Here is a 25639-nt window from a genome sequence, read left to right as displayed (position 1 = left end):
CTTCATAGCGAGAGGATTTGAGTATAGGAGATCCTACTGCAGTTGTACGGAGCCCTGGTGAGACCACACCTGGAGTATTGTGTGCAGTTTTGGTCTGCTAATTTGAGGAAGGACATTCTTGTTATCGAGGGAGTGCAGCGTAGGTTCACCAGGTTAATTCCCGGGATGGCGGAACTGACATATGATGAAAGAATGTATCTACTGGGCTTATATTCACTGGAATTTAGATGAGAGGGCATCTTATAGAAACATTTAACATTCTTAAGGTATTGGACAGGCCAGATGCAGGAAAAATGTTCCTGATGTTGGGGGAGTCACAATTTAAGAATAAGGGACTGAGAAGAGGAAAAACTTTTTCACCCAGTGAGTTGTGAATCTGTGGACTTCTCTGCCACAGAAGGTAGTGGAGGCCAATTCACTGGATGTTTTCAAGAGTTAGATTTAGCTCTTAGAGCTAAAGGAATCAAGGGATCTGGGGAGAAAGCAGGAACGGGGTACTGATTTTAGATGATCAGCCATGATCATATTGAATGGCGGTGCTGGCTCGAAAAGCCAAATGGCCTCCTCCTGCACCTATTTTCTATGTTTCTATGTTATGTTTCACCCGGAGAAAGCCCACGCGGTCACGGGCGAACGTACAAACGCCAAGCAGACAGCACCCGTAGTCAGGATGGAACCGGTGTCTCTGGTGCTCTGAGGCAGCAACTCTACCGCTGCGCCACCGTGCCTCCCACTTACGTCATCATCGATACCTGGGGACTGGTTGAGAAGAAAGAGAATTCTTAAAATTCCATTATTCCCCATCTGTTAAAGGTTGTTACTATATTAAAAATTAGGGCATGGAATCTATTTCATTTTAATTATAGATTTATAAGTGATACTTGCAGAGGCAATTATAAGGCTTCTCCCGGTCTACCTAGGAAAGGAAAGCAACATTTTCGGAGGACGTGGTCTTGTCGCCAAGGCCAATGTTTATCAGTGCAAGTCACCTCGGGAACGTGGGGGCGAGCTACTTTCATAAGTTCAGAAGTTCTAGGAGCAGAATTAGGCCATTCGGCCCATCACGTCTATTCTGCCATTCAATCATGGCTGATCTATCTTTCCCTCTCAACCCCATTCTCCTGCCTTCTCCCCATAACCCCCGACACCCGTACTAATCAAGAATCTGTCAAACTCCACCTTAACAATACCCGTTGACTTGGCCTCCACAGTCGTCTGTGGCAATGAATTCCACCCTCTGACTAAAGAAATTCCTCCTCATCTCTTTACTAAAGGGACGTCCTTTTATACTGAGGCTGTGCCCTCTGGTCCTAGACTCTCCCACCTGTAGAAGTTTGAGAGTATTTGTCAACATACCAAATCTCCTCAACCCTTTCAAGAAATGGAGGCGCTGATAGGCTTTCTTTATAATTGCATCACGATGCTGAGTCCAAGACAGATCTTCAGAGGTACGTATGCAGGCCCAGGAATTTGAAGCTTTTGGTTCTCTCCACCACTGTCCCATTGATGAAGACAGGTTTGTGGATCCTTATTCTTCCCCTTCCAAAGATCACAACCAGATCCTTGGTTTTACTGACACGAGGAGCAAGGTTGTTGTTCTGGAACCGTTTGGCCAGTCAGTCGATCTCCCTCCAAAACTCTGACTCAGCATCCATCCGCCTTATTCATCCAACAACAGTGGCGCCGTCAGCCAATTTGAAGATGGAGTTCTTCTCACCTAACCTGACATCTTTTAAATCTCTTTTTCATCTCTAGCCTTTATCACTTACTTCACCCATCTGCAAACACCTTCACCTGTATCCACCTATCACTTACCAGGCGTTGTTCCACACCCCCACCTCTTTTTCACCTTTCTGCCCCCGACTAAAATCAGTCTGGAGATGGACCCCCCCGCCACTGTACCACTGTGCCACTGTACCACTGTGCCACTGTACCACTGTACCACTGTACCACTGTGCCACTGTACCACTGTGCCGCTGTGCCACTGTACCACTGTGCCACTGTACCACTGTGCCACTGAACCGCTGTACCACTGTACCACTGTGCCACTGTACCACTGTGCCACTGTACCACTGTGCCACTGTACCACTGTGCCACTGTGTTGCTGTACCACTGTGCCACTGTACCACTGTGCCACTGTGTTGCTGTACCACTGTGCCACTGTGTTGCTGTACCACTGTACCACTGTACCGCTGTACCACTGTACCACTGTGCCACTGTACCACTGTGCCACTGTGCCACTGTACCGCTGTACCACTGTGCCACTGTACCACTGTGCCACTGTGCCACTGTACCGCTGTACCACTGTGCCACTGTACCACTGTACCACTGTACCGCTGAACCGCTGTACCGCTGTACCGCTGTGCCACTGTGTTGCTGTACCACTGTACCACTGTGTTGCTGTCCCACTGTGCCACTGAACAACTGTGTTGCTGTACCACTGTGCCACTGTGCCACTGTGCCACTGAGTTGCTGCATCACTGCACCGCTGTACCACTGTGCCACTGTACTACTGTGCTGCTGTACCACTGTGTTACTGTACTACTGTGCCACTGTACTACTGTGCCACTGTACTACTGTGCCACTGTACTACTGTGCCACTGTACTACTGTGCCACTGTACTACTGTGCCACTGTACTACTGTGCTGCTGTACCACTGTGTTACTGTACTACTGTACTACTGTGCCACTGTACCACTGTGCCACTGTACTACTGTGCCACTGTACTACTGTGCCACTGTACTACTGTGCCACTGTACTACTGTGCCGCCCATGGGCTGTTCCTATTCCCCAATCCTGCCTCAATATTCTCCCAGGGTCACTGTGTCGTTTTACAGCCCATGCTTGTAATCGAGAACCAAGGACATGGATTTAAGGTGACGTGGGTTTAAGATTTAATAGGAACCTCAGGGGTAACTTTTCTTACACAAAATGTGGTAGGTGTATGAAATGAGCTTTTGGAGGAGGTACTATCGCAACATTCAAGAGATACAAACAAACAAGAGTTTTAGTATATAGATTTGAACCGGTACATGGATAGAATAGGTGTAAAAGGTATGGGCCAAATCGCAGGCAGGTGGGACTAGTGTCGATGAGACACGTTGGTCAGCATGGGCAAGTTGGGCTGAAGGGCCAGTTTCCACGCTGTGTAACTCTACTCAACGTGCCTGACGGGTTTGGTGACCTTCCCTGGCCAACAACTAAGCTCCAAGGGCTGAGATCTGATAACTCTGATAAAGGAGAGACAACTGTACATTTGTTTATTTGTGCCTTTGGCTTTGCAAAGGATAATAAGGGAGTGGAATTTGCCAGTAAAAGAGAATGTAGAAACAGAGAACTACAGCTGCTGGTCATGGAGTCATAGAGTGATAGAGCGTGGAAACAGGTCCTTCGGCCCAACTTGCCCACACTAGCTAACATGCCCCACCCGCTCGGCGTTTGGCCCATAGCCCTCTGAACCTGTCCTTTTAAACTAGGTTTAACAGGTTAATTCGCGGAATGGCGGGACTGTCGTTTGGTGAAAGACTGGAGCGACTAGGCTTGTATACACTGGAAGTTAGAAGGATGAGAGGAGATCTTATCGAAACGTATAAGATTATTAAGGGGTTGGACACGTTAGAGGCAGGAAACATGTTCCCAATGTTGGGGGAGTCCAGAACAAGGGGGCACAGTTTAAGAATAAGGGGTAGGTCATTTAGAGCTGAGATGAGGAAAAACCTTTCCACTCAGAGAGTTGTAAATCTGTGGAATTCTCTGCCTCAGAAGGCAGTGGAGGCCAATTCACTGAATGCATTCAAGAGAGAGCTAGATAGAGCTCTTAAGGATAGCGGAGTCAGGGGGTATGGGGAGAAGGCAGGAACGGGGTACTGATTGAGAATGATCAGCCATGATCACATTGAATGGCGGTGCTGGCTTGAAGGGCCGAATGGCCTCCTCCTGCACCTATTGTCTATACCAACGATAGACACAATTCGCCGGAGTAACTCAGTGGGTCAGGCAGCATCTCTGGCGAAAATAGATGGGTGACGTTCCGGGTGGGGACTCTTCTTTAGACTGAAAGCAGGAGGTGAGGGGGAAGGGTTGCCGAGCTCCTTGCTCTCCTCCTCCACCTCAGTGGATTTACCAGTTACCACTTCTCCACATTGAGGGCGCCGCACGATGGCTGCCCCGCCTACAGTCTGTCTGTCCTTTTCAAACTCATTTTTGTTATTGTTGGTAAGTTTTAAAAGTTTGTGTTAATGTTCTCTGGTTTGTTTTATGTGGGGGGTGGGAGAGGGGGTCGGGGGAAACTTTTTTTCAATCTCTTGCCTTGCCGGAGACCCGATTGTTTTCCAGATCGTATCTCAGGTTCGCTCTGCGGCCTCACATCACGGAGCTGGAGGCCTTGCCTGCGACTGATTTTGAGCCCCCGCGGGGGCGTAGACTTACCATCTGAGCCTGCGATCCCTTGCCTGGGATCAACGCTCTAACGCGACCTGTGGACTTAACATCGAGGAGCTCGCAGTCTCGGGTTGAGACCGGTCGGAAGCTCCAGGCTGCACGAGGTTTGACTGGTCCCGACCCGGGGTAGATCGCCGGCGCGGGGGAGCTGAGATCCCCCCCCCAATACAGGAGCTTGATCCCCCCGACAAGGAAGGCCCGCCACCGCCTACAGGGGTCAAGGTCATCCCGTCAACGAAAGGTTAGAGGCCCCCGACCACGGGAGGACAAAGAAGGGAGAAATTGAACTTTTTTTTCGCCTTCCATCACAGTGAGGAATGTGGAGGGGTCACTGTGGTGGACGTTCATGTTAAAATGTATTTTGTGTGTCCTGTTGCTTTTTATTGCTATGACTGTATGGCAAATGAAGTTCCTCGTATGTTGCAAAACATACTTGGCTAATAAAGTATTATTGTGGTGTGATTGTGATTGTCATTATTGCTTCTCTTGAGATCGATCACACCTTCCCCAGTTACCAATGGGCCCACCAGCCACCACCCTGCCTGAGGTCATTTTGTGGCCAGCCCAGATTGGTCCTGGTCTTTTCTTGCCTCCAGCTCTTCATCCCACCCCCTTAGGTTTCTATTAAACCTTTCCCCTCTCACCTTAAACCTATGTCCTCCGTTTCTTGATTCCCCTACACTGTGTAAAAGACTGTGCATTTACCCTATCTATTCGGCACAGTGGCTCAGTGGTTGAGCCGCTGCCTTACAGCACCAGAGACCCAAGTTTGATCCTGACGACAGGTGCTGTCTGTACGGAGTTTGCACGTTCTCCCCGTGACCGTGTGGGTTTTCTCCGGGTGCTCCGGTTTCTTCCCACATCCCAAAGACGTAGGGTTTGTAGGTCAATTGGCTTCGGTAAAAATTGTAAATTGTCCCTAATGTGCAGGATAGTGCTAGCGTATGGAGATCGTTGGTTGGCTCGATGGGCTGAGGGCCCTGTTCCTACACTTACTACATCTCTGTAGTAAAGTCTAAAGTCTATTCCATTTGAGTGACTTTGTGTGTTTTTATTACAACTCAACCTCGACAGTTCCTTGATTCTCCAAAGCTGCTGCTGCTGCTGATACTTTATTGTCACGTGTACAGGTGCAGTGAAATTCTTTCTTTTTACATACAAAGTGCACAAAACAGTCGCCATAACGGCGCAGACAATGTCTTCCATTCTTTGTCCCCCTCCCCTTGCTGGGTCCCCCGTTTGTTTCCGGCAGCGCGGTGCGGCGCGGCACGGCACGTCCACCTCGTCCCGAGCTGCTCCAACCTCGTTTCTTGACGGCTTTTCCTGGCTCCATTTTGCAGGTGATTTGCATCGGTAGCTGCATGTCAAACTCTGCTCCAAGCTGCCCTCTCCATCGCTTTGGCAGTGGGATTACAAGTCCCCAGGAACTGGTCAGTCCAGCAGTGATAGTCCACTTGCTGCACAGTGGCGCAGCGGGTAGAGTCGCTGCCTCACAGCTCCAGAGACCCGGGTTCGATCCTGACCTCGGGTGTTGCCTATGTGTGGGCTGTTGGCACGTTCTCTCTGTGATGGCATGAGGGTCCACCGAGTGTGTAGATGAAAGCATTGGAGTAACCCAGCGGGTCAGACAGCATCTTTGGAAGACTCAGATAGGTGAAGCTTAGAGTCCAGACCCTTCTCCAGGCTCCGTAGTGCTTCGGTTTCCTCCCACATGCCAAAGACGGGCAGGTTTTCGGAGGACCTAACATGGTCCACTAACACTGCTGCGCTGGTCAAGAAGGCACAGCAACGACTGTTCTACCTAAGAACACTGAAAAAGTCTGGTCTACCCCAACAGCTGCTGACGACCTTCTACCGCTGCACCATAGAGAGCATCCTAACACATGGCATCCCTGTGTGGTATCTCAGCTGCACGGAGGCAGAGAGGAGAGCTCTTTAGCGGGTAGTCCATAGAGCTCAGAGGACCATCAGAACACAGCTACCAGCCTTGGAGGGCATCTATAACACGATGCCTCAGAAAAGCCACCAGCATCCACAAAGACTCTTCACACCCCTGTTCGAACTTCTACCAACGGGCAGACGATACAAGGCCTTCAACGCCCGTACCTCCAGACTCAGGAACAGCTTCATCCCCAGGGCCGTAGCTGCTATGAACCGGTCCTGCTGAGCCGGATGGTCACATCGCACAGTGATCCGGCACAGATCTACTTGCACTTTATTCTGTTTTAAAACTGTTACAATTTGTTTCATTGGGTTGTTTAAATTAATACTGACTAGCTAATTAAATTATTGCATCGTATGGGAGGCGCATTCCCAATCTCGTTGTGCCCCTGTACAATGACAATAAAGATATTGTATTGCATTGTATTGTTTGCAGGCTAATTGTCCATCTGTAAATTGCCCCTGGTGTGTAGGGAGTGGATGGGAAAGTGGGATAAACGTGGAACTCATGTGAACGGGTGATCGATGGTCTGCATGGACTCAATGGGTCGACCCGCCTGTTTTCACGCTCTCTTTCTAAACTCAGTGAACAAGAGGTCAGTGAGATCCACTCTCGCTGTCCCCCCTCTGTAATTCCTGCTCTATGACCATGTTCTAACCTTCACCAAAGATAGACACAAAAGTGCTGGAGTAACTCAGCAGATCAGGCAGCATCTCTGGAGAACATGGAGAGGTGACGATTTGGGTCGGCATCTTTCTTCAGAAGGTTGGTGGGAGGGGGGGGGTGTGGATGAAAGCTGGAAGAGAGGAAGGGTTGAACAAAGCCTGGCAAGTGATAGGTGGATACAGGTGGGGGGATTGACAGGTGGATGGTTGGACAAAGGCCAGTGATAAAAAGACAAAAAGTGAGAAATGAGATCAGTTCAACTTGGCATCATGTTTGGCCTGTTTCTGTGCTGCACAATTCTATGGTCTATAAGACCATAAGATATTGAACCAGAATTCGGCCATTCAGCCCATCGAGTCTACTCCGCCATTCAATCATGGCTGATCTATCTTTCAACCTTTCCTTGTCCTGCCTTTTCCCCGTAACCTTTGAGTGAAGGATAGAAGAGTTGTAAAATGTGAAGCCAGAGGTAGGTGTGCAGGAGGAAGACGAGAAATGGGCACGTCCTGGTGGGGTGCAGGGAAAAGAAGGGGGGAGAGAGTAAAGGGAAGGTTGTTTGTAGGTTAGTTACCTAAAGTCATAGAGTCAGAGTTATACAGCGTGGAAACTGGCCCTTCAGCCCAACTTGCCCACGCTGACCAACATGTCCCATCTGCCCGCATTTGGCCCATATCCCTTTAAATCTGTCCTGTCCATGTACCTGTCTAAATATTTTTTAAACCTTGTGATAGCACCTCCCTCAACTACCTCCTCCGGCAGCTCGTTCTGTACACCCACCACCCTTTGCCCCTCAGGTTTCTATTAAATCTCCCCCCCCCCCACCTTAAACCTAGGTCATGTTCGAATCCTTGTATGCCGTCTGTATCACACCTTCCCCAGCCAACAATGGACCATTATGGGCTCCACCCTTCCTGAGGTCATCTGTTGCCAGCCCTGATTTGTTCTGGCCTTTTCTCGCGAGGGATTCCTCCTCCCTCCCCAGATCTGTACTTTCAGTCTAAAGAAGGGTTCTGACCCAAAACATCACTTATTCCTTTTCTCCAGAGATGACGCCCAACCCGCTGAATTCCTCTAACCTCCATTTTTTGCGTCTATCGCCTGATTTTTGATTCCCCTGCTCTGGGTAAAAGGGTGCATTCCCCTCTCTATTCCCCTCATGATCCTCAACACCTCTAAAATTATGGAATTCAATGTTCATGCCATTCATTGGGTTGGAAGCTACCCAAGAAATTGGCTTGTCTTAACATGGGTCGTAGCAGGTAAACACAAAAAGATGGAGAAACTCAGCGGGTCAGGCAGCATCTCTGGAGAAAAGAAATAGATGACGTTTTCGGGTCGAGACCCTTCTTCCGATTGAGAGCCTGGGGAAAAGGGAACAAGAGATATAGATGGCACTTAGAACAAATTAATGGAGGATATGCAAAAAGTAACATTAATCAAGGAAATGTGGAGCCCACAAAGGTCCATTGTTGGCTGTGGGATAGGTGATAACGAGTATATAGACAGAGGAACTCAACCTAGAGTACTGTGTGCAGCATTGGTCTCCAAATTTGAGGAAGGATATTCTTGCTATTGAGGGCGTGCAGCGTAGGTTTAATAGGTTAATTCCCGGAATGGCGGGACTGTCATATGTTGAAAGACTGGAGCGACTAGGCTTGTATACACTGGAATTTAGGATGAGAGGGGATCTTATCGAAATATATAAGATTATAGACAATAGACAATAGACAATAGGTGCAGGAGGAGGCCATTCGGCCCTTCGAGCCAGCACCACCATTCAATGTGATCATGGCTGATCATTATTAAGGGGTTGGACACGTTAGAGGCAGGAAACATGTTCCCAATGTTGGGGGAGTCCAGAACCAGGGGCCACAGTTTAAGAATAAGGGGTAGGCCATTTAGGACGGAGACGAGGAAAAACCTTTTCACTCAGAGAGTTGTAAATCTGTGGAATTCTCTGCCTCAGAAGGCAGTGGAGACCAATTCTCTGGATGCATTCAAGAGAGAGCTAGATAGAGCTCTTAAGGATAACGGACTCAGGGGGCATGGGGAGAAGGCAGGAACGGGGTACTGATTGAGAATGATCAGCCATGATCACATTGAATGGTGGTGCTGGCTCGAAGGGCCGAATGGCCTCCTCCTGCACCTATTGTCTATTGTCTATAAACAAGACGACAGTGAAACTTGTACAATGACTAGGGTGGGGGAAGAAGGGAGGGAGAGGGAACGCCAGGGTTACTTGAAGTTAGAGAAATCCAGGACAGAGAGGCGAGTGTGGGGATGGGAAGGAGAGTTAAGTGTTTGGCAACCGGTAGATCACCTAGGCCATGGTCTTGCTGGTGGTGGACTGGGGAACTCCATCAACAAGTGACCACCTTTGGTTGACTGATGGTCATGGAGAGAATTTTAAACCCTTCCCTCTCCTCTTTTCCCTATGCTCCCTTCTGCCTAATACTCACAGTGTGGAAAAAGACCTTTCAGCCCAACCTGCCCATGCTGACCAACATGCCCCATCTACACTAGTCCCACTACCTGCGTTTAACAGTCTGAACATGTCTAACCATGTGCCTGTCCAAATGCTGTGATAATCCCTGCCTCAAACGCTGTGATAGTCCCTGCCTCAACTACCCCCTCCAGCAGCTCGTTCCAAACACCCACCACCCTTTGTGTAGAAAAGTTACCCCTTATGTTCCCATTAAATCTTTTCCCCCTCCCTCATCTTAAATCTATGTCCACTGGTTCTTAATTCCCTCACTGTGGCCAAGAGACACTGTGCAGTTACCCAATCTATTCCTCTCATGATTTTGTACACACCTCTTCCCAATTACTTTTCTCCCCTTATTCAATCTTTTGCCCACAACCCTGCCCGTCCCTACATCCCTCTCTCCCACTCTCGCTCTCTGCTTCCTCCTCTACCCCACTCCCTCTCTTTCCCCTACACCCCTCTCCTCTCCCCCTCTCATCCTGTGCACCCTCCTTCTCTACCGCCCCCTCCCCTCCATCCCGTCCCCTCTCCTCTCTTCCCCATCCGCCCTACACCTCTCTCTCTCTCTCTCACTCACACATCTCCCACTCCTATCTCTCTCTATCTCCCCCCTCTTTCTCTGCCCCTTCTCTCCCCTCCCTGTCCATCTCCTCTCTCTCCACCCCCCCCTCTCTCTCTCTGCCCCCTCCCCTCTGCCCCTTCTCCCCCCTCTCTCTCTCTGCCCCTTCTCTCCCTCTCTCCCTCCCCCCTCTCTCCCTCCCCCTGCCCCCTCCCTCTCCTCCCCTCTGTCCCCTCTCTCCCCTGTCTCTGCCCCCCTCTCTCTCTCTCTGCACCCTCTCTCCCCTCTCTCTGCACCCTGTCTCCCCTCTCTCTGCACCCTGTCTCCTCTCTCTCTCTCTCTCTCTCTGCACCCTGTCTCCCCTCTCTGCCCCCTCTCTCTGCCTCTCTCTCTCTCTCTCTGTGCACCCTGTCTCCCCTGTCTCTGCCCCCCTCTCTCTCTCTCTCTCTCTCTCTCTGCACCCTCTCTCCCCTCTCTCTGCACCCTGTCTCTGCCCCCCCTCTCTCTCTCTCTGCACCCTCTCTCCCCTCTCTCTGCACCCTGTCTCTGCCCCCTCTCTCTCTCTCTCTGCACCCTCTCTCCCCTCTCTCTGCACCCTGTCTCTGCCCCCCTCTCTCTCTCTCTGCACCCTCTCTCCCCTCTCTGCACCCTGTCTCCTCTCTCTCTCTCTCTCTGCACCCTCTCTCCCCTCTCTCTGCACCCTGTCTCTGCCCCCCTCTCTCTCTCTCTCTGCACCCTCTCTCTGCACCCTGTCTCCTCTCTCTCTCTCTCTCTCTCTCTCTGTGCACCCTGTCTCCTCTCTCTCTCTCTCTCTCTCTCTGTGCACCCTGTCTCCCCTCTCTCTGCCCCCCTCTCCCCCTCTCTTTGCCCCCCTCTCTCTGCCCCCCTCTCCCCCTCTCTTTGCCCCCCTCTCTCTGCCCCCCTCTCCCCCTCTCTTTGCCCCCCTCTCTCTGCCCCCCTCTCCCCCTCTCTTTGCCCCCCTCTCTCTGCCCCCCTCTCTCCCTCTCTTTGCCCCCCTCTCTCTGCCCCCCTCTCTCCCTCTCTTTGCCCCCCTCTCTTATGGCAAAGAAACACTCGATCTATTTTGTGAGGAAAACCGCCCGCAGGAAACATCACATCAAAACTAATCATAGCGATTAAAATCAGCTCTCTGTACAGAGAGGGAGGGAGAGTAATGAGCAAGTTGGAGCTGACGGGAGGAGAGGCTGTTGCAGACAAAGGAAAATGATGCAAGGACTGGAATCACACACACACACACACACACACAGTGTATTGGCAAAATATAAACTGAAACAAACCGGGACACAGTCAGGGCGAAAGCAGGGAGGGAGGGAGGGAGGGAGGATGCACCTACACAACAGTTAATTAAATTTAACTTTTCTTTGCAGATTGGTTGAGACGCGAAGAGAGCAATGAGCTAATTGTGTCCTGATCCTTGCCTTGGGGGGTTTCAATGCCCTGCAGCGATTCTCTCTCTCTCTCTCCCTCTCCCCCTCTCTCTCTCTCTCTCCCTCTCTCCCTCTCTCTCTCTCTCGCCTACCTTAGAGCCAGCCTCTGTAAGACGGTCTACATTCTCTGCCGTGTATCGTGGGGAGCGGAGAGGCGACACACCGTCCGCCGCCCTTCATTGTTGCAGGTGAGAGGGTGTGAGAGAGAGAGAGAGAGAGAGAGAGAGAGAGAGTGGGGCGGCCCTGCCCTGCCCTGCCCGGCCGCTGACTCTCCCTCTGTGTGTGTGTGTGTGTGTATGAGTGAATGAGTGAGTGTGTGTTGATTGTGTCTTGCTGGCTGCCACTTTGGGGGACGCGAAGCGTTTCACGCATGTGCTGAGCAGTTGGATGTGAGCTTCAGGGAGAGAGAGATGTTGTACTCACACACACAGTACTAACACACACACACACACACACACACAGCACTCACACACACACACACACAGTACTCACACACAATACACACAGCACTCACACACACACACACACAGCACTCACACACACACACACACACACAGCACTCACACACACACACACACACACACACACACAGCACTCACACACACACACACACACACACACACAGCACTCACACACACACACACAGCACTCACACACACACACACACACACACACAGTACTAACACACACACACAGCACTCACACACACACACACACACACACAGTACTCACACACAATACACACACACAGCACTCACACACACACAGTACTCACACACAATACACACACAGCACTCACACACACAGTCCTACACACACAGTACTAACACACACACACAGTACTCTCTCACACACACACAGCACACACACACACAGTGATGACATACACACACCAATACTGACACACACACAGTACTCTCTCATACACACAGTACTGACATACACAAACAGTACTGACATACACAAACAGTACTGACACACACAGTACTGACACACGCACACACAGTACACACATACAGTACTCACACACACAGTACTCTCACACACACAGTACTCACACACACACACAGTAATGATATACACACACACAAGGTACACACACACACAGTACTCACACACACACAGTAATGACATACACACACACACAGTACACACACACACACAGTACTCACACACACAGCACTCACACACACAGTAATGACATACACACACACACACACAGTATTCACACACACACAGTACTCATAGAGACTACTCTCTCACACACACACACACACACACACACACACACACACACACAGTACACACACACCCACAGGACTCACACACACAGTACTCACACACACAGCACACAGACAAAGTACACACACACAGCACACACACAGCACACACACAGTACACACATACAGTACACACACTACACACTCACACAAGCAGTACACACACACACAGTACTCATACACACACACACAGTAACACTCACACACACAGTACTCACACACAGTACACACACACAGTACTGACACATATACACTCACACATATCACACACACACACACAGTATAAGAAAATAACTGCAGATGCTGGTACAAATCGATTTATTCACAAAATGCTGGAGTAACTCAGCAGGTCAGGCAGCATCTCGGGAGAGAAGGAATGGGTGACGTTACGTACACAAGTACACTCAGTACACACAGTACACACTCACACACAGTACACATGCACAGTACACACACACACAGTAATCACACACACACACTACACACACCTTACACACACACACAGTACACACACACACATACAGTAGTCATACACACACACAACACAAACACACACAGTACTCACACAGTACTCACACACAGTACTCACACATACACAGTACTCACACATACACAGTACTCACACACACACACAATACTTACACATATACACTCACACATATATCACACTCACATAGCCCTGACACATATACACACACAGTACTCACGCACACAGTATTGACATACATGCACTGACACATATATCACACAGCACTGACACATATACACTCATAGCTCACACTCACACATATCTCACACACACTATTGACACACACAGTACTGACACATATATCACATCTCTCACACACGCACTACTCTCTCATACACACACATATATATCACACACACACCACTAGCACGCACACATACATTATCACACACTACACATCACACACACAGTACCTCAGAAGGCAGTGGAGGCCAATTCCCTGAATGCATTCAAGAGAGACCTATATATATTTGATATATATTGTACCGTTCTATGTTCTATCTTAATAACAATTGAAAGACATTTGGACAGGTGCATGGATAGGAAAAGTTTAGAGAGCTTGTCCCCTCTATTTTATCTGGGCTCCACCCTTCCTTGGTCATTTGTTGCCAGTCCTGATTTGTTCTGGCCATTTTCTACCCCCAATCCTGCCCCTCCTCCTCTTTCAGTCTGAAGAAGAGTGCCGAACCGAAACGTCGCCCATTCCTTCTCTCCAGAGTTGCTGCCTGTCCCGCTGAGTGACTCCAGCAGTTTGTGTCTATCTTCGGTTTAAACCAGCATCTGCAGTTCCTACCGCTAAAGGTTTAATTGATTGATGGGTAAAACGTATATCGACAACACTTCCAACAAACACTGCAACAGGTTGCCATTATCTGGAAACTTTTAATGAGCTAAAACATGCTTGGAGTGTGATGAAGTGAGATATAATCTAAGGTCTGCTGCGATTGACTGTTCATTAGAGAGGAAGTGGGAGATTTTGGAGAAGAATTCAAAGCTGTCCTACCGACAACTGGAGAGCAGTTCTGACCTGCCATCTACCTCATCGGGGACCCTCAGACTATCTATAATCGGACTTTACTGGACTTTATCTTGCACTAAACATTATTCCCTTTATCCTGTATCTGTACAGTGTGGACGGCTCGTTTGTAATCATGTATAGTTTTTCCATTGATTAGCACGCAACAAAAGCTTTTCAATAGACAATAGGTGCAGGAGTAGGCCATTCAGCCCTTCGAACCAGCACCACCATTCAATGTGATCATGGCTGATCATTCTCAATCAGTACCCCGTTCCTGCCTTCTCCCCATACCCCCTGACTCCGCTATCCTTAAGAGCTCTATCTAGCTCTCTCTTGAATGCATTCAGAGAACTGGCCTCCACCGCCTTCTGAGGCAGTGAATTCCACAGATTCACAACTCTCTGACTGAAAAAGTCTTTCCTCATCTCCGTTCAAAATGGCCTACCCCTTATTCTTAAACTGTGGCCCCTGGTTCTGGACTCCCCCAACATTGGGAACATTTTCACTGAACCTTGACACTAAACTGGGCAGCACTGTGGTGCAGCGGTAGAGTTGCTGCCTCACAGCGCCAGAGACCAGGATTCCATCATGACTACGGGTGCTGCCGTCTGTACGGAGTTTGTACGTTCTCCCCATGACCTCTGTCGGTTTTCTCCGGAATCTCCGGTTTCCTCCCACGTTCCAACGACGTGCACGTTTGTAGGCTAATTGGTTTGGCAAAATAGTAAATTGTCCCTCGAGTGCCTAGGATAGCGCTAGTGCGTGGAGACCACTGGTTGGGCAGACTTGGTGGGGGTGAAGGGCCTGTTTCTGCTATGTATCTCTAAAACTGAAACTAAAAACAAAACTAAACTAAGCTAAGAGCCCAGGTAGAGTCATGGAATCATAAAGTACAGAATGAGGCCATTCAGCCCATCATATCTGTGATGTATATATGCAACAATATGGTAAAGCTGCTATGTGATGTATACATGCAACAATATGGTAACAACACATGTTTGGACACAAGATCGCCATTTTAACTCTCTGTGTATTTTAGCAAAGTCGCAGGCACAGCTTTACCATATTGTTGCATGTATACATCACAAAGCAGCTTTACCATATTGTTGCATATATACATCACAATATCCATGCCGACTTTTTTGCCCACCTATTTCCATTTGCCTGCTTTAGTATTGGAATCGGTTTATTATTATCATATGAAAAACCTTTATTACAGTGACAAATTTGGTTTGTGTACTATCCAGACTAACCATACCATGTATGAGTGGAAAACCATACCATGTATCAGTATAAAAGCAGGGTCTTGACCCGAAACGTCACCCATTCCTTCTCCCCAGAGATGCTGCCTGTCCCGCTGAGTTACTCCTGCATTTTGTGTCTACCTTCCATATAAAAGCACAACTGATGGCACAAAAATAAAAATGTCACAATCCAGGGTTATAGCATTATAGTGTCACAGTTACAGAGAACGTGCAGATAAAGTGCAAGGGCTGCAATGGGGTGCTTTCAAGGTTCTGTACCTTCTGCCAGACCAGGAGCAGGGAGAGCAAGGAATGACCGGGGAGGGACAAGTCTTTAATTATGTTGGCTGCTTTCCCAAGGCAGCGTGATGCGGAGGTGGAGTCAATGGTGGGACTCTGGTCTGTGTGATGGACTCTAAATTTGTCATTGTTGCGGTTTGCGTGTCAATATGGATCGAGGTCACCTGTTGAGTTTGAGATTGAGTTTAGTTTATTGTCACGCATACCAAGGTACAGTGAAAAGCTTTTGTTGCGTGTTAACCAGTCAGCGGAAAGACAATACATGATTACAATCGGGCCATTCACAGTGTACAGATACATGATAAAGGGAATAACGTGAATAACGTTTAGTGCAAGATAAAGCCAGTAAAGTCCAATCAAAGATAGTCTGAGGGTCTCCAATGAGGTAGATTGTAGTTCAGGACTGCTCTCTAGTTGGTGATAGGATGGTTCAGTGGCCTGATAACAGCTGGGAAGAAACTGTCCCTGAATCTGGAGGTGTGCGTTTCACACTTCTGTACCTCTTGCCTGATGGGAAAAGAGAGAAGAGGGGGGTGGGGTAAGGCTCGTCCTTGGTTATGCTGGTTGGAGCTCACAATGGATTCAGGATTATTTGAGAGAAAGGTAAAGTAATTCATTACCAATGTACTCTGTGTTCAGTCTCAGGAGCCATCACTAGTAAAAGACTCACGGTCCTTCCATAAGCTAGGGTATTATTTGTTTCACCTCTCCCCCATTGCGGCCATTGGACTTTGTCTCTGGAACTGATGCGCTACAATGCTGAGAACTATATTCTGCACTCTGTATCTTCCCCTTTGCTCTACCTATTGCACTTGAGTTTGACTTGATTGTAGTTAAGTTCAGTCCTATCTGGTCTAATTGGATACCATGCAAAGGAAAGTTTTTCAATGTTCTGTACCTTTTCATTTAGTTTCCTTTAGTTCTTTAGTTTCCCTCTCCTCTAACACTCAGTCTGAAGAAGGGTCTCGACTCGAAAAGCCACCTATTCCTTTTCTCCAGAGATGCTGCCTGACGCGTTGAGTTACTCCAGCATTTTGTGTTTCTTTTCAATATACATGACAATAATGTACACATGACAATAATAATTCTTTGCCAGAATGATGCCTGGGTTAGGGGGTAGTAACTACAGGGAGGTTGGACAGGCATGGATTGTTTTCTCTGAACAGCAGAGGTTGCGACGAGACCTGATAAAAGAATACAAAATTATGAAAGGATAGACAGTCAGAACCTCTTTTCCCAGGGAATAATCAAAATATTAGCGAATCTAACTAATATTAAGGTGAGTAAAGAACATCTAAAGGAGATGTGCAGGTTTTTTTTTTTACAGAAGAACACGCTGTCAAGGGTGTTGGTGGAGGCAAATGCCTATTTAAAGGGCATTTAGATAGGCACAAGTATAGGCAGGGAATGGATTAAGTGCAGGCAGAAAAGAGTTGGTCTTGGCATCATGTTCAGCACTGACATTGTGGGCCGAAGGGCCTGTTCCTGTGCTGTGCTGTGTTCTAAGTTTTTAGGATAGGCGCATGGATAGGCAGGGAATGGAGGGATATGGAATATGTGCAGGCAGGTAAGAGTTGGTCTTGGCATAATGTTCAGCTGGGACAGAGTGGGCCGAAGGGCCTGTGCTGTACTGTTCCATGTTCTATTTTGTTTGTACAGGCAGGGAATGGAAGGATGTGGATTACGCACAGGCAGATAGGAGTTGGTCTTGGCATTATGTTTGGCACAGACATTGTGGGCCAAATGGCCTGCTGTTGTGCTGTACTGTTCTAAGTTAACAAATCTGAACCTAAACTTAACAATCGCCCTTTTAAAATGGCTTCCCATTGAATTTACCATTTGCTTGCAGCAGTTCTTTCAGCTGGCGAACGAACAATTTGGTGTGGTTTTTGCACAATGAACTATTAATAGTTTGAGGTGTGTTTAGCGCGTGGGCGCTGTGGTTAATGTGGTCTCCGGTTTTATTGAAAAAAAATGCCTTGTTTGTTTCTGCCTTTGACTGTAATACCTACTTCCTAACCAAAGAAACTCTTCAAAGCATTTGTGCCCATTAATAATAAAAGATCAATACTCGCCCTTAGCACTGTTGAAATCACGTTCTTTATTTCAAGAGAATCAATTATTTTATCGTTTCCCTTTTTCTTCCAACGCTGTTGGAGGAATGTTTTTCTATATCCTCTTCCAGTGCTTCAAACCTTCATAAACCCAAGCAATGTTGCTAATGTGAAGGGCACAAAGTGCTGCAGTAACTCAGCAGGTCTGTTGGGTGGGTTTGTGAGAGGTTACCCAAAATGGGAGAATTCAGCGTTCATAATTTAGTTTAGTTTATTAGTTTAGAGATACAGGCCCTCCGGCCCACCGAGTCCATGCCAACCAGCGATCACCCCGCACTAGCACTATCATACACACACTGGGGACAATTTAAAATGTTACCAAGGCAATTAGCCTACAAACCTGTACGTCATTGGAGTGTGGGAGGAAACTGGAGAAAACCCACGCAAGTCACAGTGAGATCATGCAAACTCCCTATAGACAGCACCCGAAGTCAGGATCGAACCCGGGTCTCTGGCGCTGTGAGGCAGCAACTCTACTGCTGCGCCACCGTGCTGCCCTCGTTGTGCCACCGTGCTGCTGTTCGTACCGTTGGGTTGTAAGTTACCCAAGCGGAGTACGAGGTGCTGTTCCTCCAATTTGCATGTGGACTCACCCTGGAAAAACTTTGCCCCTCTCACCTTAAAGCTATGCCTTCTACTATTAGATTTTTCCACACATGAAAAAAATATATACTCCCATCAGGTCTCCTCTCAACCTGCAGAGTGCCAGGACTCCTGGTGGAACTGACAGCACAGACAGTGAGGTTCAGACTGTGGTGGATGCAATAGGTAGCAACGTTTAAGAGGCGTTTACACAGAACATGAAGAGGCAGGGAATGGTGGGATATGTGACCACATGCAGGCATATGTGCAGTTTAAGTGCGTAAGAAAGAACTGATGCAGATGCTGTTTACAACGAAGATAGATACAAAATGCTGGAGTAACTCAGCTTGTCAGGCAGGTCTGGAGAAAAGATATAGGTGACTTTTCTCCAGAGAAGGGCCTTGATCCGAAACATCACGAACATCCGAAAGGAATATCCAAAAGATATTCCTTTTCTCCAGAGATGCTGCCTGACCCACTGAGTTTTTAAGGTGGAGGTTGACAGGTTCCTGATTAGTATGGGTGTCAGGGAATATGGGGCAAAGACAGGAGAATGGACTTGAGAGGGAAAGATAGGCCAGCCATGATCAAATGGTGGAGGAGACTTGGGCCAAATTCTGCTCCTAGAACATGAACCTCAACCTCCAGTGTTCATGAGGTTGAGGTGCCTCCACAAATTGACCAGTTACTGGTGCCTTCCATTAATTCCTCATTTACTGGTGCCCTCTATTAATTCCTCATTTATTCGTGCCCTCCATTTTGTCGACACTTTCCCTGGCAGCCCAGATACTGACTACCCTCTGAGTGAAAAAGTTTCCCATCTACCCCAGCTTTGTGACACTACCAGATAGAGTGGTAAAGAAAGCATATGATATGCTTGTTTTCCTAGGTTGGGGCTTTGAGTATAAGAGTCAGGTAGTCACGATGCAGCTTTCTCGGACTTTAGTTAGGCCGCATTTGGAGTATTATGTGCAGTTCTGGTCGCCCCCATTACAGGAAGGATGTGGAGGATTTTGAGAGGGTGCAGAAGAGGTTTACCAGAATGATGCCTGGATTATTGGGTATTAGCTACAGAGAGAGGTTGCACAGACTTGGATTGTTCTCTCGGCAACTTCGGAGGTTGTGGAGAGACTTGACAGGAGTCTCGGACAACTAGTAGAATAGATTGCAAGCTGGGTAACGTACAGTAAGCAGAGTTAAGCTAAAAGGTCGTTGTCTGTAATGAAAGGGAGTGGGTTAATGGTGCTCCACACAGCACAAGCACAATCTATGGATTCCCCATTTACTAGTGTCCTCCATTATTACCCCATTTATTGATGACCCACCTCCAATTCCACATTTCCTGAGATCCACCCCTCCTGTAATTCCTCATTTGCAAAGGCACCTCCCATATTCCCCGTATACTGGTGCCCCCCTCTATTTTCCTAGTGATCTGTGTTCCACCCCTAACTCCTCATTTACCAGTGCCCTCCAATAACAGTGATCCATCCCAAATTTCACACTGCCTACCCAAAAGGAAATAGGACTGTCCTGTGACCAGGTGCACATCCCTGACCTATCTACCTCATTGGAGACCCTTGGACTATCTTTAATCAAGCTCTTCTCAAACTCTTCTGCACTAAATGTTACTCCCTTTGTCCTGTATCTGAAGCCAATTCTCCAACTAGTCAGCTAGTTCTCCCTGGATCCCATGCTCTCTAACCTTCCAGATCAACCTACCATGGCTTTTACCCAGAGCAGGGGAATCAAGAGAGTGGTGGGTATATGGAACGAGCTTCCAGATGAGGTAGTTGAGACAGGTATTATAACATTTAAGATACATTGGACAGGTGCATGAAAAGGAAAGGTTTGGAGAGGTATGGGGCAAACGTAGGAAGGTGGGACAAGATTACTATCGTTTGGGCATCTTAATCAGCATGGGCAGTTTTGGCCAAAGGGACTGTTTCTGTGCTAATGGCTCCATGACCCTTGGGTAAAAGACTGTGTGCATTCACTCTATCTATTCCCATCATGTTGTTTTACACCACTAGAAGATCACCACTAAGCCTCCATCTTGGTTTTGCGTGTTAGCCAGTCCAGGATGTCACAGTGGCACAGCAGATAGAGTCACTGCCTCACAGCGCTAAAGATCCGAGTTCGATCCTGACTACAGGTGCTGTCTGCGTGGAGTTTGCACTTTCTACCTGTTCTCAGTACTGTAGCACATCAATTCCATAGACAAAGTCCAACGTCGCAATGGGGTAGAGGTTAATCGGACAGTACCCTAGTTTCTGGAGGGTCTCAACCCGAAACGTCACCCATTCCTTCTCTCCAGAGATGCTGCCTGACCTGCTGAGTTACTCCAGCATTTTGTGAATAATTAGCTTCTGGAAGGACCGTTCAGAAGCCGGGTAACAGAGGGGATAGAACCAGGGGCTGGGACAAACTGGAAAACTCTTTCAAGCTGCTGGCATCGATAGGATGGGCCAAATGGCCTCCCTCTGTGCTGATTTCAATTCTATGATTTAAATCAGTTTTAGTTTTAGAAATACAGTGCGGAAACAAGCCCTTCAAGTTTGAGTTGAGTTTAGTTCATTGTCACGTGTGAAGTTTCTGTTGGATGCTAACCAGCAGTGGAAAGACAATACATGATCACAATCGAGCCATTTACAGTGTACAGATACATGATAAATGGAATAATGTGAATAATGTTCAGTGCACAGTAAAGTCCGATGAAAGATAGTCGGAGGGTCTCTACTATCTGAGGTATATAGTTGTTCAGGACAGCTGTCTAGTTGTTGTAAGATGGTTCGGTTGCCTGAGCGGCCCTTCAAGTCCCTGCCGACCAGCGATCACCCCATACACTAGCACAATCCTGAACACTAGGGACAATTTACAATCTTTTTTACCAAAGCCAATTAACCTACAACCCTGTACTCTTTGGGTACAGTGGGAAGAAACCAGAGCACGCAGAGAAAACCCACGCAATCACAGGGAGAATGTGCAAACTCCACACAGATTGCACCCGTGGTCAGGATCGAACCCGGGTCTCTGGCACTATGAGGCAGCAGCTCTACCGCTGTGCCACTGTGCCACTCCCAAATGCGAAACATGCAGGTTAGTGTGAGACATTGGGAGGTCGATTTTGTTCACAATAAAACATAACTATAATTGTTCAGTGACATATTAATTCAGCCTATCATTCTCAGACAGTTGCTTCAGCATCACTTGCTGCAATGATTTAATTTATTTTGAGTCATAGGCAGGTTTCAAAGCTGTAGCTTAAGGCATTGTACTCTTGTGCCCTAAACTTCATAAGTTCATAAGTTCTTAGAGCAGAATAAGGCCATTCGGCCCCATCAAATCTACTCCGCCATTCAATGATGGCTGATCTATCTTTCCCTCTCAACCCAATTCTCCTGCCTTCTCCCCACAACACTGACACCCATGCTAGTCAAGAATCTGTCAATCTCTGCTTTAAAAATATCCATTGACTTGGCCTTCTCAGCCTTCCGTGGCAAAGAATGCCACAGATTCACCACCCTCTGACTAAAAAATTCTGCATTTCTTAACCTGTCCTAATTTTATATGTGGCTGCGTGGGGTTTTTTTTCTGGGTGCTCCAGTTTCCTCCCACATTCCAAATACATAAGTTCTAAAGACTTAAGGTTGACAAACACAAAATCCTGGAGTAACTCGGCAGATCAGGCAGCATCTCTGGAGAATAGGTGGCGTTTCGAGACTCTTCTTCAGATTTGGAGGTTAATTAGCTGCTGTTAATTGTAAATTGTCCCTAATGTGTAGGATGGAGCTCGTGTCGGAGTGATTGTTGGTCGGCGTGGACTCAATGGCCAAAGGGCCTGTTTTCATGCTGTATCTCTAAAGTCTAAAGTCCAAAGAAGGAACTGCAGATGCTGGTTTACAAAAGAAGACTCAGAGTGCTGGATTAACTCAGTGGGTCATTTTAGGGGTCAGGAAGAAGGATCCCCACTTGAAATGCCGCCTACCCATGTTCTCCTGAGATACTGCTTGACCCACTGAAGGCACTTTGTGTCTTCTTAATTTTATATGTCTGTATTTAATATCAATGCAAACTTAGCACCTTCATCCCCAAAGTACGATTATTATTTCTTATGGTCTTGGGCAGAGCTGTTGCCAAATCAAGCTGGGCTGCATCCTGATAGAATGCTTTCCAAGGTGCATCTGTAGAGGTTGGTAAGAGCCGGGGCAAACATGCCGAACAGTCTTAGTCTTATGAGGACTTTAGAGATACAGCGTGGAAACAGGCCCTTTGGCCTACCAAAGATGGACACAATGCTGGAGTAACTCAGTGGGACAGTGTCTCTGGATAGAAGGAATGTGTAGCGTTTTGGGTCGAGACCTTTCTTCAGACTGAGCGTCAGGGGAGAGGGAGTTACAGGGTGTATCATAAGAGATGAAGCTCAAAGGAGAATGTAGAATAGACCATTGTTAGCTAGGATAAGGTGACAACAAAACAAACAGGGATACAATGTTTTCAGGAGGACTGTACTCCACACAGACAGCACCCGTGGTCAGGATCAAATCCGGGTCTCTGACACTGTGAGGCAGCAACTCTAACGTGCTGCCCACAGATCTTGAGTTCCTCCAGCACTTAGATTTTACTCAAGATTACAGCATCTGCAGAAATCAAACGTTAATTTTATGCTTCTCTCTCCACAGATGCTGCCTGACCTGTTGAGTATATTCAGCGTTTCACGTTTAATCCTTGTGAGGAAATCAGTCTTGTGATTGTACAGGTAGGCACCGCTGATTTACTTTTACTAAAGCGATTTCAGTTTGGTGAAATGTTCATGTTTTTACTTGCGCCAGGGATGGGGGAAATGGTTTCCAACTGATGGAACACTTGGTGTGAACTGGGAGATTCGACACACTAAATCCAACCTTAAGGGTAATCCAGCAGATGAGGAAATCAAAAGACACATCAAAAGGGAACAAAATCTCCCTTTTTGCTCTACCTATTGTAATTGAGTTTGATGGAATTATATTAATTCCTCTCTGCTATCAGGCTTCTGAAAGTGCATTCCACAAGCTAGGGTAGTGTCCGATTCACCTCTACCCCGTTGCTGATATTCGATTTTATCTGTGGAACTGATGCACTACAATGATAAGAACTATATTCTGCACTCTGTATCTTCCCCTTTGCTCTACCTATTGTACTTGAGTTGGACTTGATTATATCTAAATATGGCATTATCTGATCTGTTTGGTTTGCATGCAAAACAAAACTATTGTCCTTGAATTTGACCTGATAGTATTTACATAGAACATAGAAGAGTACAGAACTATGTGTAGGAAAGAACGCCAGATTCCTTCTCTCCGGGGATGCTGCCTGACCCGCTGAGTTACTCCACCATTTTGTGTCTACCTTAGAGTACAGAACTACCCTGGCTGACCCAATGTTTCTGCCTGCTGCTGTCCCACTGAATTCATTTCCACATACCTCGACTCCATCCTATCCCCCTTGGTCCAATCCCTCCCGACCTATGTCCAAGCCACCTCACACGCCATTCGTCTCATCAATGACATGTTTTCCAGGCCTCCACTCCTTCATCTTTACTATGGACATTCAGTCACTCTACACCTCCATCCCCCACCAAGGTCATAAAGCCTTCCGTTTCTTCCTCGACTTCAGAACCAGCCAACTTCCCTCTACCAACACTCTCGATAACTTTGCCTTCGATTCCTCCCACTTCCTCCAAATCCAAGGCGTAGCTATGGGCAGCTGCATGGGCCCCACCTATGCCTGCCTCTTTGTAGGGTATATCGGACAATCCTTGTTCCAGGAGTACACTGGCCCCACCCCCGAACTCTACCTCCGCTACATTGACGACTGCAACGGTGCTACCCCCTGTAACCATGCAGAACTCACTGACTCATTAACTTCACCACCAATTTCCATCTTGCACTCAAATTCATTTGGACCATCTCCGACATCTCCCTTCCGTTTCTTGATCTCACCGCCTCCATCACAGGAGATGTACTATCAACTGACATGTATGACTCCCACAGCTATCTTGGCTACACTCCTTCCCACCTGCCTCCTGCAAAGACTCGATCCCTTACTCACAATTCCTCCGTCGACACCGCATCTGCACCCAAGATGGGGTGTTCCGTACCAGGACATCTGAGATGTCCTCATTCTTTAGGGAACGAGGGTTCCCCTCTTCCATCATAATTGAAGCCCTCAAACGTGTCTCCTCAGTACCACGCAGCTCCGCTCTTGCTCCCCACTCTCCCCAGTGGCAAGAGGGACAGAGTTCCCTTAGTCCTCATCTTTCACCCCATCAGCCATCGCATACAGCAAATAATCCTCCAACATTTCCACCACCTCCAACGGGATCCCACCACTAGTCATTTCTTCCCATCTCCACTCCATTCCACTTTCCGCAGAGACCGTTCCCTTCGCAACTCCCTGGTTAACACATCCCTGCCCACCCAAACCACCCCCTCCCCAGGTACTTTCCCCTGCAACCGGGAGATGCAACACCTAGTCCCTTTACCTCCTCCAAGGACCCCAACAGTTTCCAGGTGAGGCAGAGGTTCACTTGCATCATCTCCAACCTCATCTACTGTATCCGCTTTTCCAGGCATGGACTCCTATATATCGGCGAGACCAAGCGCAGGCTCGGCGATCGTTTTGCTGAAAACCTCTGCTCAGTCTGCCTAGACCAACGCGATCTATCGGTACCATGTATACCAAGGTACAGTGAAAAACTTTGTTTTGCATGCTATGCAACCAAATCAGATAATACCATACGTAAATGTGAACATTTAAGGTGAGTGGGGCAAAGTTTACACAAGATGTGCGGAGCAGGTTTTTTTTACACAGGTTTGTGGATTAATTGGTTGTTGCCCCGAGTGTGTAAGATAGCATAAGGTAGAACTAGTGTGAATGGGTATGCAATGGTCGGTGTGGACTCAATGGGCCGAAGGGCCTGTTTCCATGCTGTATCTCTAAACTAAACTATATTCCAAGTGAAACCTCATCAACGTCTTGTGTAACTTTAACACAA

General features: G+C 47.8%; 1 protein-coding gene and 1 long non-coding RNA gene across 4 annotated transcripts in view; one reads left to right on the top strand and one right to left on the bottom strand.

Moving 5' to 3' along the window:
- Positions 1-642: 642 nt before the first annotated feature.
- LOC144592852 (uncharacterized) lies at positions 643-11662 on the bottom strand. The gene is made up of 3 exons (XR_013547183.1): positions 11632-11662; positions 8270-8408; positions 643-759 (listed from the first exon to the last, which is right to left on the bottom strand). It is a non-coding gene; the product is annotated as an uncharacterized LOC144592852 (long non-coding RNA).
- The window catches only part of kctd1 (potassium channel tetramerization domain containing 1), a 77382-nt gene continuing 63154 nt past the window's right edge, over positions 11412-25639 (top strand). The window contains exons 1-3 of one of the 3 annotated variants that reach the window (XM_078398017.1): positions 11412-11727; positions 23286-23362; positions 25214-25327. In XM_078398017.1, coding sequence (XP_078254143.1) covers positions 25316-25327 — 12 coding nt within the window. In that variant the 5' untranslated portion in view covers positions 11412-11727; positions 23286-23362; positions 25214-25315. The remainder of the gene's footprint in view (positions 11728-23285; positions 23363-25213; positions 25328-25639) is intronic. The other 2 variants (XM_078398010.1, XM_078398019.1) reach the window with 2 other exon arrangements.

Source organism: Rhinoraja longicauda, chromosome 4 (assembly GCF_053455715.1).
Source record: "Rhinoraja longicauda isolate Sanriku21f chromosome 4, sRhiLon1.1, whole genome shotgun sequence".
NCBI lineage: Eukaryota > Metazoa > Chordata > Chondrichthyes > Rajiformes > Arhynchobatidae > Rhinoraja > Rhinoraja longicauda.
This window is presented reverse-complemented; position numbering and strand designations above follow the sequence as displayed.